Genomic DNA, 13,661 nt, shown 5'->3' with positions numbered 1-13,661 from the left:
CTAGGCTGCAGTGATCCTCGTAAAACTAAGAAGCTATTGCCCCAGTTCCCTGCATCGAACTAATGTAACCCTGGAGTGCAGTGGGCTACTTCGACTTTATCTGCAATAGTTCACACAAAACTGTCGTTAAAACAGATATGTGGCACTTGCTGATTTGAGGTTTTAAGTCCGAGATATGGTATTAAGAACATGTCGTGGAAGTTAGGAAGCGGTCAGCATCAGTTGTCGGTTGAGTGGGACCACTGAGCGCTCACAGGAGGATGGAGGAGGCGGGCTGGTTAAGCTCCGACTGTTGCCGAGTGTAGCCGACAACATCCGGAAGTGTGTGTGTGTGCAGCAGTCTGCAGCTACCGGTCTCTATCTCACACACACACACACACACACACACACGAGCTTTTAGGGGTTAGTCACACATCTGGCCACCAGTTAAACTTATTTCAGCCTTCATCATGTCCGTTTTGTGTTACAATAAGGGATGTGGACAGCGATTTGATCCAGAACAGAACCCAGACGGTGAGTAGTAGCTTAGTTAGCTAACGTGAACTACCGCTGTGCCCCGCGCCAGTGTGTTAGCAAGCTAACGTTAACCTCAGATGGTCATCTGGAATGTTCTGCAGGGACGGCTGGGCCCATGTAACTAACCTGAGCTAACCTGATACATGTAGCTAACCTGATACAGCTGTAACTGACTGGACCCAACACGGTAACAACTTCATTCACCAACGCCGCTGTAGCTGATCATTCAGGACGTCGTGTGTGACTTAGCACCGTGTTGTTAGCATTTTAAGCTCCTGTGATTAGCAGGTGAAGTTAGACGGTAACGTTAGACTTTGCAGGACCATTGTCCCGTACAGGACACACCGTACGCCCGGTTTAAAGTTTCAGAAACAAGTCCTTCAACGTTTTTACTAATTTCTCTACTTTTCCCATAACCATTATGTGAGTAGTATTGCGAAAAGATTCATTTCAACCAGTGAAACCGAGTAACCGGTCAACAGTAAGGTTCAGCCTTTAAGGGAAGTAACGTTACGTCTGTGTTCATGATTGAATGCCAATCAAATTGCTTGTTTTGTGCCACTTTCATACGTCAAGCAACGTTAAGTTCCACTTGAAATGAATGAGACACAAATACTGCAAAGTTATACCACTGCCTTGAGAACCAATGAGCTGTAGGTTTGTAATTACAAACCTTGTGTTTTAGCATACCTGCACCTGAGCATGCAGAGATGCAAAACTAGGATCATATTGTGTAGAAGTAGGATAAGATCATAAGATAGTCATTTTCCTTAGTACAGCTGGCTTATGCCTGAGGAAAGCCCAAATATATATTTGAACCCACACTGTAAATATCAATCTGTGAAAGTGAGAACAGTGTCCACAGTAACCAGAACATCTGACAAACATCTGTCAAAGAATCGCCGCTCATCATCATGAGCAAAGCTAGTTATTCCCATCTCATTGCCTTTTGTCACGTTTGAGGCAATGGTCGAGTCGGTGTTTACAGGTGTGCCACACATGTATAGCGTGTATTGTCCGGTTTTATGTTTAAAAAGATAAGATGAAGATAATTCATTCCTTACACATTTAGCTGATAACATCTACAAATGATTAACTTTTTGTTCTCTTAATGAAAAAGCTGTGAACCTCCAGGTGTGCAGTACCTTAACTAATCACGAGGTAATTCAGTTACACGGTTGTGTAAGGATAACATCATTGTAGTGATAATTCACGCTCGTGAAACCATTGTTTATATGAAGCCACTCATTTAAATGTGGTTCCAGGTGGTGACAGACCTCAGTGAGTCGCTTATTTCCTTTCGTTAGAAATGTCCTCCTTTTATCGTCAAGTAATATGTCTGGCAAGACACAGAAAGTCATTTTCTAAATAGGGTGCCTCTTCTCATAACACTAGAGTATATAATCATTGCTTTTAGGGGTGTATAGGAAGTGTAGAAGGCAACCGCATATAGAAGGGTTATAGCTCAGGCTGTTCTGTACTGTAAGGAACATTCTTGATTTATGGCGACACCCAGCCAACTTTTTCTTTCTTCATTCAGCGGCCATTTATCTTGTAGGGCAGTTCCAAAAAAGAGGACATTGGAAAAAAATCACGCCGTGCTTTTCAAATGAGGTAAACCTGAAATGAGGATTTGTCAAACTGTCCGATGGGTGTCATAAAATCCAGACCATAAGGCTATGTACTTTGTGTGTTGCACTTCACAAGGACACAATGAAGATCATTTACGTTTTTGTGTCGGAGGTTGTGGAAATTGTTGTCTAATTTTTGATCAAAAACAAATGAAAACAACAACAACAACATTTGTGTTTTTAGTTTGCTAAATCTGTCCACAAATTATTCTTTATCAATGTCGCTTTTGGACTGATGATCAGTTCAGGATGATCTTAGTGCTTCTTACGTACTCCTTTCCTGTTAACTACTGAATTGCCTTCAGAGAGAGAATAAACATTTATAATAGAAACGATAACGGTGAATACTGTTAGGGGACAGACATGGCCCATACAGCTATCAAGTAGTCCTGTGAATAATGCAGCTACATTGTCAGATGAGTGTAACTTTTCCCTGTTATCTTTCTAAAATTACTTCAAACTTTTGACTCCACGATCTTGACACGGAGGCAGCATCAGACATGGCTGACCCAAATCTTTTGATAGGTTTACCACACGTGAAAGCAAATGAAGACGAGGCGTCGTGATGTTGTAGTGTTTCAACAAGAAGGGCCTGGTGGCCGCCACAGTTTTGAAACTACTTTTCTATAACTACTAACATTCTGTAAAATCATTTTATGGTGTACTTTGAAAGTTGACATTTCTGTGTCTCTATTGAGGCCAGAAAAGCTGCAAGTCTCTCGGTTTCCGTGTTGGTCTATTCTGGTGTAGGCGACGGGGTCCACCACATATATTTCCTATAAATTAATCAAAGTTGTGTTCCTTTTCACAGATGGCTGCACCTATCATCCAGGAGTCCCAGTATTCCACGATGCATTGAAGGTAAGATGCCTGAGAAAGCACAGTGAGCTCATTGTCTTTGTTATCTGGTCAAAGTTAACGTCTGTGTGTCTTTCTCCAGGGATGGTCCTGCTGCAAGAGAAGAACTACAGACTTCTCCGACTTCCTCAGCATTGTTGTAAGTTGTAGTTTCTGTTTTAATCCTTACTTTTCAATCCTCCGAGGTCATCTTTCCATTGTCTATTGTTTTCATAGGCATCGACTGCCACCTTTGCTGTGGCCATGTCGGCCCGAGCGCTCATCGTCTGAGAGTCTAACGCGGTGACTTTGTCCTCCGCAGGGCTGCACTAACGGTCCCCACAACAAGGAGAAGCCCCCTGAGCCGGTGAAACCAGATGTGACATCATCGGTAGACAACAAAGACGCAGACGACCAAAAACCAAAGTTTAACGAGTACATCATCTCGGCACCGAAGCCTCAGGAGGCGATACGCAGACCAAGGTTGGACAGTTAGTTCTTTTATATTTTAATCAATACCAGAGGAAAACCCTAAGCTCTCATTATTTGTTTAAGTAAAGCAAAAAATGTATATTACATATGTAATACAACAATTTTATCAAATCATATTTAAAGGAAACACTTTTTCCATTCACTACATCAACAGGGCGTTCAGTTTAAAACGATATATCCTTATGATCCCACATATTACATTCTGCTCTGAGTTATTGCGGTTTAGTATGAAATGCATAACAGGATAGGTGCAGTGTCCGAGGTATTAAATCAGCCTGAATACCGAGGATCCGCAGGCTCGTGGGAGGCGTTCTCTCGTCTTTTACTCTGGATGCTTCCCAACAGAGTTCAAAAGAAGGCTGATGAAGCGATTACTACTGAATAGTGAAACTCCTTTCAAGTAGTGTAAGGCTCTTAGCCTGGCTGCGTACAACAGACCTCATTCTGAAGTGATGCTGCCGACGCATTCCTTACTTAAAGTTTAAAAAAAACCTAAACAGAATACCCTTTTAATTATTTTTTTAATTAACAAATGAATTACAAACAAATACATTTTGCCCCTTCCTTCCTTAATGTTTTGATTCTAATAGAGTTGTTACTGTTGCAGTGCTGATGAGCCGATGGTGAGAGTGCAGCATAAAGTCTCTACTTCTCTGAAGCAGGCTCTGGAGAGACTGAAGCTTTCCGAAAATCCGGCAGAGAAGAAAGGTGATAGCAGAGCGTTATCTTCCCCGTGTCTCTTCCATGTTTCTGTTTTCTTTTTTTTTTAAGACCTCTTTATCATAGACGGTCTACCATCCATTACCCTCCTCTTCTTGTTACAGCAGACAGGAAGGTCATGTTGACAGGGGAAGTTAATGGATGGCCTCTGGGAGTTCACGGCGTTTGAGTTAAAGATGGCAGGGACGGCACAACACATCATAGCTGCGGATGTATTTTTCAGATCCGAACAGCCAAGTCAGTTTCTCTTTTTTTTTTTTTTTACTCCATTTCTGTCTCTTTTCTAGAGGAAGATACTGACGAGATCAAGATGGGAACGTCCTGTAAAAACGGAGGATGTACTAAAGTAGGTGAATGCCTGTATATTTGGGAAAACATGATGAAATAGATTCTCATGGTGTTGAAATTAGTAAAAAAAAAAATCTCTATTTGTATCCATACCTCTGTCGGGCTTTGGCAACCGCAGCTGAAATGTTTTTAATTTATTTACTTTAAATTCATGCTGAATTTGTGGATTCCGCCAAATAGGTTTCGCCTTCTTCTCCGATTTTTGTAAGCCAATTTCAATTGACGTATTTCAAGAAATCTATGACAGCTGTCATTAAATGAAAACATAAACAAGTCATGATACTGCCCCAAAAGAGCTCGATGCTGTGGGTGAGGTGAAACGGATGCAGCTCCCCCCCCCCCCCCCCCCCCCCCCCCCCCCTCCTCCTCCATGTTTGCTCTGAGACGGAAGCAAAGCTACGTTTCTTGCTCGAGCTAATCGGGCCTGTCGGAGCAGAAACTCCCAGATTAGAACATAAATTGTAAAGAAAATGTGCATCGGCGGGTTTTGTAGAAGCTTGGAGTGGGACTTAAATCATTTAAAACAATTATGTAAATCACTTCAACTGATGTGATTGAAAGCCATGAAATATCCTCTCACGGGCTGCCCGGTTTTCGGTTGATTAATCAGTTAAAGTCTTGGTGGAGTCTAAATTGGTATGTTTTAAACTTCTCCCAAAGTCAAGGAGAACAAGATATTAGTCCTTATTCATTCTCATAAATGTGTGCTATGCAATACAGCCGTATTTGTATCTACTTCCACCTTTTGAACCGCGCCTTTTGCTGTCATCTTCAGAGTTTTGATGGACCTGCAAGCGATTCGGACGTGTGCTTGTACCACTCTGGATTCCCTATCTTCCATGAAGGGTTAGTAATACGGAAAAATACTGCGTTTCACGGCATTGACATGAAATAGCAGATATGCTCTGGAAACTGTAAGAGAAGCATGATGAGTGACACTAGTATTTTCCTGTTATTCTTCTTCACTGCTTCTCTTGAGTGACACGTTATTGACTGCTAAAAAAAAAACAATCCAGCGTGTGAATGATCTTTCCTGCATCTCCAGGATGAAATACTGGAGCTGCTGTAAGAGGAAAACCTGCGACTTTAACACCTTCCTCTCTCAAGAGGGCTGTACCAAGGGAATACATCTATGGAGGAAAAAAGATACGGTAGGTCTGACAGCTACGTGTGCCGCAGCTCTAAACACTGGCACGGAGAGGAGACGATGCTTTGTGGTAGAGACTGAATGGCTGAACTATGAATCCGTGTCTCAAATAACCAAACAATCTCCGCGCAGGGTAAGAAAGTGGTTCCATGTCGGTTCGACTGGCACCAGACGGGGGCGCAGGTCATCATCTCTATCTACGCCAAGAACGCCGTCCCAGAGCTCTGCTACGTGGAGGCAAACAGCACCACGGTGAGGCATAATATCAGTCTGTCAGAGGATTTCTGTGCATATCTAAACTGCTTAGTTCCGGATCGTGTTCTTCTCAACCTGATGTTTTATTTCTCTCTTCCTCCCTTCAGCTCGACATCCGTGTTATATTTGAGGGAGAGAAGGAATTTGCGCAAAAAATCAGCTTGTGGGGAGTAAGTAGAGCATCACTTTTACACTGATGTGGAGTCAGTCTGGCTACGAGCCGGTTTTAATACATGCACTTATTTTGTAGCAGCGTTCCAGACACTGCAGTATAACATACTTTCATGGTCTTAATATTTGATTTGTTACTGATCTTCAGAGGGGTCTTTGCAGTTGTAATTCAAAATGACAGTAACTGTACCTAGAGAATAAATTTCCACCTGAATTAGGGCCGATATGGCTTATATATCATATGTCCATATTGTTAGGCTGCTGCGATATTTTCATATTTTTCATTAAAATAACAAAACTGTTGGATTTAACCCGTTGATCGTGACAACGTGATCATTCTTGCAGAATAATTTAAACACCCTGAGGTGGTGTACTGTCATTTTGAAGTAAGATTGGTCTTTAAAAATGCATGCTTTTGTTCCCGTTTTTTGATCTCACTTCTTTCGCTCTCTTCAGGCCCTTCCGCTGTTCCCTCTTTCCCCTCCAGATATAAAAACACACACACACCCCATACGCACACCTATGCTCATATGCCACACACACACTCGCCTAGGGGAGGGTGATTGTGAGAGGGAGAGAGACGCCAAAGAAAGTCTCGTGCTGGCGGCTTAAAAAAAAAATGGCGCGACAATTAATATTTGTACTCTGTGTTATTTTCAACATCCCACATGGAGCGAGCCGCAATACGTTGAGTATATTCGATATATGGCCCACCCCTAACCTGAATACACACCACTAGTTCAACATTACTTGAAACTGCTTATAGCTCACTCGTGTTTTTCCAGACCAGCTTATATGGGAAAGGAACTAAGCCGTTTTTGTCACACTCTCACGTTCCCTTGCAGGTGATCGATGTGAGTAAAAGCATAATAAACATGATGGCCGCCAAGATCGAGATAGCCATGAATAAGTCTGAGCCCATGACATGGGCTCGTCTGGACCTTCCTCCCCCGCCCCCGCCCAAGGAGACGGAGCAGGAGAAAGAGGAGACTGACAGCGAGGATGAAGATGAATGATGAGGACTCACAAACATAGTGTGTATTTTTAGCTCAATCAAAGGCCATACAGTCCATTCCTTACCTCTTCAAAGAGTCGCCTCTATTGCTCTCTTGGAACTTTGGCCTCTACTCTTGAACATTACAGTGTTTCCCCTTTCATTTCTTTTTTGATTTTGCTGACGTTTTGGTTCTTTTATTATTCATTATATATGTTTGAATGCTCAAAAATCTCCCAAGTACTGATATTACAGTTCTTCGCTGAATGGTTAACTGGGTAAACATTGACGTTTAGCAGATTTTCCATCAAGTCAGATGAGAACACTTGTTAATTGCAATACAACTACACAATAAGATAGGAGTCAGGTGGGACCATGCTTAATCTCAGACCCATAAAGCCTTTTGCGTGGACTGCTTACATCAAGTCATTGTTATGGACCACAGTTGTGAGCATCCTCTATGTCCTCAATGTTTGGAAAAAAAGATTCATTCCGTCCTGTAATTTCATAAATTGTTTAAATGATTGCATTGATCATCCACCATTATCACATCAGACTGAATGTTGCATTTTTATATATATTTCCGTGTGTGTGTGAGACAATGAAGCTGCTCTATGTAGTTTGATCTCTAAGATGTCCACACCTGTATAATAAGGATTTATTCTGAATAAATTGTTATAAGAAATACAGCAGTTCCTTGAGACTCTTAAACTTAACAAAATGAAGATGTTCTCCGACTACCCCTCCCTTTTTTGCTCTAAATTAGTTTTTTTACCTGATTATACCTAATGTTTATTTTCTACAAGTTTTGTCTCTAAACAATCACTGCTGTATGTATCTCCTCGCTTCTTGTCAAAGCAACCTAGCGCAATTTTATAATGAGAATGTACTGTAATATCTGAGAATGCCAATTGAATACAATATATTTTTCAGCAAAGTGGGCCTACTGTGTTATGAAAGGTCATGCTAGATCAGTGGTTCTCAACCTTTCCGAGTCGCACCCTCCCAGAATTATCAGGTCGGTGTTTGCGACCCCCCTAGGCGTTGTCCAATCTGTGGATTTTTTCTGTGACATTTTCTCTCGCTGACCCTCGAGTCACTCGTGTGCACACACACACACTTTACCTTTCTTAACCACACTCAATAAAATATATTCAAAGGCAAATGATATCACTGCTACAGGCATCGCAAAGTCAAAACCATTCCACAGTCTAAAATGAAAATTTATTCATGTCATTTCCTCCACAACCATTTGGCGACCAGCGGTAATTGTCTTGTGTCCAGGTTGAGAACTGCTGTGCTGGACAGCATGCTTCAAAGGCTATGAATGTATGAATTCAATTTGGATGAATGACATCATGACGTCTGGGGTAAAATGATTCGGGGAACCAATTTATCTTACTAAAAATCAACTTTTGTGTTGAACCTTTAAAACCGGGGTGATATATATATACTGTGGATATTTCTCTCACACAGTATATGCAGACCAGGTTGTGTTAGAGTGGTATTCAGGCCAGACTCTATTCAAACAGTTGTGACCCGGTGAAACGAAACACTTCTCTGGAATTAAAGGTGTGACCTTTCAAGGGAAGACTTTGATCCACATGCATCTCTGGGAATTGCAGTGACTTTTGCAAATGTCATAAAGTTTTTAAAACTATGACATAACTTTAAGGTTAGAATATCGAAGTGCGTCCCCGATGCCGTGATGTCTCAGACCTTGACATCTCTGCAGACACTATCACCTTTTCCTCTTTCCAGAAGCACGGCTCACACCACAAACAATCAATTTAAATGTTAATTAAAATGTGGTTCAGTCTAACTCCCACACAAAGATAATAAAAGAAAGTCCCCCAAGGCATCTGAAGAGTTTGTGTTTGACTGAATGGCAATTGGACGCATGTGTTTCTTCATAATGCCTGCATACATGACTGACGCAACAAACTGCAGAGCCTTATATTGAAGGTAATCAGCTAAGTCCATGTTCAACATAGAGAATAACTGTGAAACATTTCCATGACAGAACGCATCAATGTAGCACACGCTATGTCTGAAGTGAGCAAGAATTTACAAGTTGTGGGTGGAACATGATCGAAGTTTAACATCTCTTAACCCATTTAAAAATGTTCTCCATGCACAGTTTTTTTTACTCTTTTTAATACAGTTTAAATACATTGGCAAAAACAAAGATTATAGACTCATTACAATTAGTTAATAATGTATAATTCACAGTGCTTTGTCGTTAAAATTCATAGATGAGTGCGTCGCCACACAGAGCTAGCTGTGCCTTCAGATAGTAGTTTGGTAGTTATGGTGTTTGGTTTCCTCCGTGTCACTGCTGCAGATAAGTGGCTGTCTCTCTGGGAGAGCGAATACGTTTTTCCACGTGTCCACACGCAGCCAAGGCGACCCTCCGTATCGCCGCTTTGCAGTTAGGACGGCAGCAGCTGTGGTCGCTGCTGTAATTGCTCCACAGAGCCCTGCAAGCAGAAGCCAGGGCCACACGCCCTGCAACGCCTCCAGGTAAGGACGCATGGATTCTGCTAGCCTCTGGTCTGGAAAAGAAGATGGAAGTGGTCACAGGAAATTACGTAAAATGTTTGCGATTACTTGAGTCAAACAAGATAGTGTACAACCTTAAATCTGAGTGATAACCTTTTGAGTTTTAATGCACTTTATTTTAAGCTTCAATAATTCAACAGATAGATTTCTGAAAATGCAGAGAAAGAATGAAAACAGACAGACTTCTCATATGCCAATCAATGTAGAAAATAGGAGAGAAAAAAAAGCTTCATTTAGATAGAACTTACTAGCATCTAGCAGATATGAATATTCATATCCCAGGTCTTTGCTGGAGATGAAGAATTCTCTGTTTCTGTAGAGGGGCAGGAAGGGCACCATGTGGTATTCGCTGTTGTGCCCAATGGGAGCATTAGAGTCTGGATACTGTGATGGAGATGGCCTATGCCTCCTGAGCCACTGCTCATAAATGCTTTCATAGAGAAGGAAAACAATGTAAAGCAAGTGTGTGAGTTCACTCAGATTATAGAAAGTGTGTGTGTGTGTGCGTGTGTGTGTGTGTGCCTCACCTGTCAACAAAAGCATGGTGAAGAAGGAATATGGGGTCATTTGCTGAGCCCTGCACTGAGGACATGGATCCGTTCATGAACACGTGAAGAGCAGCATGCATGCCCATGTGAGAACTGTTTCCCAACCCAGTCTGAGGATCCCCGAATCCTGGAAGATGAGAAGTATTTAATTAGCATTGAGAAAGGTGGCAGCAGCAGTTGTTAGGACAACAGAAGCTTTTTGTTGCAAAATGAGATATTGTCCAAGAAAATTTTAATTTGAAATGGCATTAGAGTCATAGTATTGTATGACATAAAACGAATACAAATGTTTCAGCATAGTATGTTATATAAATGCCCATAATGTATATTATGTCATGAAAATGTCATTAAAAAAGTCATAGTAGCAACATACAGAGTAGTATACACATACCGAGCACATTACAGGGACTAGGCAGACAGAATTTTAACACAGTGAGAGCAGCTGTGGAGAGAAACTGTATATAATTTAAGATGGAGCAGTGTGTGTGTGTGTGTGTGTGTGGGTGGGTGTGTGTGCATTTATAGTCAAGCTTATCTGACCTTCCAGAGTGTTTCTGAAGCTCATGTTGGCGCCGCGGTCCATAGCTCCGGTGTCATAGTTGGTCAGACTGAGAGTGAACTCCACCTCTGCTGAAGTTGGTAATTGTTCAACCATGTTACGGTTGTGGTTTCCAGGGTTGCGACGCAATGGGCCTTCTCCCCGAGCATCACACAACATACCTCTGTCACTGTAGTCCACTGCTCGGGAGCACAGCACCTGTTGATGGAGGCGCACAGCAACACATTGCAATAGGCTACAGCACATTAAGGCACCACAACAAATCACAGAAATAAAGTCAGTTGGTTGTTGGTTGCAAATTATTTCTTGTTAATTGAAATAGGTTACACTGAGTTTAAAAATGCCCCTGCTATTACATTTACTGTTAGGTGAATTCATTACAATCATGTTGATCAAAACACGTGTTTTCACTCAAGCAGCTAAAGGTTTAAACGTCCTGAACATTGAATTTATGTATTCATAGGCTATACCGTGAGCCAGCATTGATATCAATTTGAATTACTCTGTATTTTTATTATCTTTTAGGTAAAAGGTCTGAATGTGTAGAGGCAACACATTACAACTGAATCCTACTTCAATAGTTTAAGGGAAAAGTTCCTCTCAGGTCATGAGAAAAGAAAAGCTCAAGGAAATAGATGACCACTTTTAGTTGTACTTGATTGTGTTTACCCTCCAAGAAGAGAAGACCGAGCCTGGGCTGAGAAGACTGGGATCATGGGGGCTCCGGTCCCCCATCAGCTCGTCCGTGCACACGTCACACCCCTGGGCATCCCTCCAGTCCCAGTACGGGATGGTGAAGCTCATGTCTCCGGTCAGCTTCCTGATCTCGTGCTCCCAGTGCAGCAGATATACGCGGTGCCACGGGAGGAACGCAGGCGCCCAGTGGGCAAAGTCCACATCGGCCCACACATTGCCCGGCCCGCCCAACAGCGCGTCCCGGGACACATAGTAATGCATCCACACAAACACGTCGTACGAAGACACATCCGCGAACATCGGGTTGGAGCCGTTCTCCATCTCCTGGTAGGTCCCGGTGGCCACAACGTAGTCCCTGCTGATCGTCTGCTTGGCCAAGTTCAGGTAAGACACAAGCCTGATCCTCTCGGCCCTGGAAAGGTGAAATATGTTCCTCCTCAGAGACTCCCTCTTCTCATTGCAGTTCACCCCAAAGTAGCCAAACGTGCAGTCCGCGCAGCTGAAACCCATAAAGCTGCCCGTGCACTGGCAAGTCCGGTTGTAGAAAACCAAGGGCCACTTCTCCCTGTCGTCTAACCCGGAGAAGGGGTACTGCGGTCCGTCGGGCTGGTCCGGCACCTCCACATCGTTGCAGAAGCCCCGACCCGAGCTGGCTCCGCAGGGTGAACCGTCTCCCTCCCATGTCGGGCAGCACTCCTTTGTGCGCAAGACCTCCCGGGTGGCACACAGACGGGGGAATTGTTGATAGGAGGGTACAAAACACAGCACGAAATAAACGACTGCAAGTTGCCACATTGCAGCAATGTTGTCACCTTCGGAGGCGGCAAGTAGTCACGAATGCGCAAAGTCGGTAAGGCCCAAGTTGTTGAATTGAAAGGGCTTAAATACTTCTTTGGAGTTTTCTCCGGGCAACCCCTCCTCTTTGTTGAGCGAGTCACATGCCGCTTAACCCTCAGGGTGAAGCTTACCCCATGAGGGCGCAATCAGTGGAAATGCAAACATCCCAAGACTACAGCCAACTCTTTCCAGAGAAAAAAAAAAAAAGAAATACTGTCACGTATATTCAGTATAACATTTCTATAAAGGGATTTTTGAGGCCTAATGAAAGTTAAAGCGTCCACTTTCCACTTAAATGATATAATGATATAACGAAAAGATATCACTCAAAACAAGACTCCTCATATAGAGGCATGTGAAGGCCTATAATACCAATAACTGAGGGTCGTATATTGTGTTGTTACGATGATGTTACAGTGGTTTTCTGCTGGGGATCGCGGTCTGCTTTGTTAGACGAGGCATCGTAAAACAGGCGGACCTCATGATGTCTCCACAAACACATTGATGCCTCAAATAAAGTAAACTGTTATTATGGAATTAAATCACCACGTCAACACTGGAACCACAGAGTGAGCGAGACGGAGAGGACGAGGAGAGAAATAAAATACGCGTAATGATATAGTCAAATCACAGGTGGCCATCCACAAATGAACAATTAAACTTCTAAGCAGCCAACATATTTACACAGTGGGCTAATGAATAATAAGCCCCAGTTTGAATTCAAATAGCTTTTTAAACGCTTTGAAAAACATATGTATATAAAAGAAGGTAGTTTTAATTGCACATTTGTCAAAAACTAAAACTGTAATCTTTTGGTGTTTTGTCACACGCAAAGTTCCAACGATCCCTTTCATCAAATCACGTTAGTGGATTTTCTTTTGACTGTGTGGCATGACCCCACAAAACCGAAAAGTATTACCTTCAGCGTAAACTAATGCAGGAACCTAAAACAAAGGACTCACTGAGAACAAGCTGATGAGCGAAGTATGATAAAAGTTATTGCCTAAAGCAAGAACACGTGACATTTACATTTGTACGCTTTCTGAGAAGAACACTTTGATGACTTTTGAGCTTCTCAGTAGGCTACTTGCTCACATGGTTTTCTACACCTAAGACCATTGTTTGCCTTCGTAGTTCAACTTTTAGTCTAATGTTTCTGGAGCTCTTTGAAAAGTGATATTTATAGAGCAGGACCGTCCATAACAGCAAACAAATCCCCACCAGATGGCGCCATGCTACTACTTACAATACCCATCTCTCTCTCGAAATGACCGCTCACCATCTTCTCTTTCGCTGTCTCCACAGGCAAACAAACAAACCAGACTTTTGCAGGCAAAAAAAAATCATA

General features: G+C 42.5%; 2 protein-coding genes across 3 annotated transcripts; one reads left to right on the top strand and one right to left on the bottom strand.

The window, feature by feature from the left end:
* Positions 1–311: 311 nt before the first annotated feature.
* Positions 312–8,970, top strand: chordc1b (cysteine and histidine-rich domain (CHORD) containing 1b). 2 transcript variants are annotated; one of them, XM_076101709.1, is made up of 11 exons: positions 312–513; positions 2,959–3,008; positions 3,088–3,144; positions 3,307–3,467; positions 4,084–4,184; positions 4,484–4,542; positions 5,320–5,390; positions 5,590–5,695; positions 5,824–5,943; positions 6,054–6,116; positions 6,574–6,795. In XM_076101709.1, the coding sequence occupies exons 1-11, from the start codon at positions 450–452 to the stop codon at positions 6,727–6,729; spliced, it is 1,008 nt and encodes a 335-aa protein (XP_075957824.1). In that variant the 5' UTR covers positions 312–449; the 3' UTR covers positions 6,730–6,795. The 2 variants fall into 2 exon arrangements, with proteins under 2 accessions (XP_075957824.1, XP_075957823.1); XM_076101708.1 differs by lacking the exon at positions 6,574–6,795 and adding an exon at positions 6,963–8,970 and having other exon boundaries at positions 316–513.
* A 430-nt stretch (positions 8,971–9,400) lies between these two features.
* LOC142960231 (tyrosinase-like) lies at positions 9,401–12,797 on the bottom strand. The gene is made up of 5 exons (XM_076101966.1): positions 11,450–12,797; positions 10,762–10,978; positions 10,201–10,348; positions 9,922–10,103; positions 9,401–9,666 (listed from the first exon to the last, which is right to left on the bottom strand). Exons 1-5 carry the CDS (start codon positions 12,269–12,271, stop codon positions 9,401–9,403), a joined length of 1,635 nt encoding a protein of 544 aa, XP_075958081.1. The 5' UTR covers positions 12,272–12,797.
* Positions 12,798–13,661: the final 864 nt, after the last annotated feature.

Source organism: Anarhichas minor, unplaced genomic scaffold, assembly GCF_050575085.1.
Source record: "Anarhichas minor isolate MPS153535 unplaced genomic scaffold, ASM5057508v1 ptg000027l, whole genome shotgun sequence".
Lineage (NCBI taxonomy): Eukaryota > Metazoa > Chordata > Actinopteri > Perciformes > Anarhichadidae > Anarhichas > Anarhichas minor.
The sequence above is the reverse complement of the archived record's forward strand: the minus strand, read 5'-3'. Positions and strand labels throughout refer to the sequence as shown.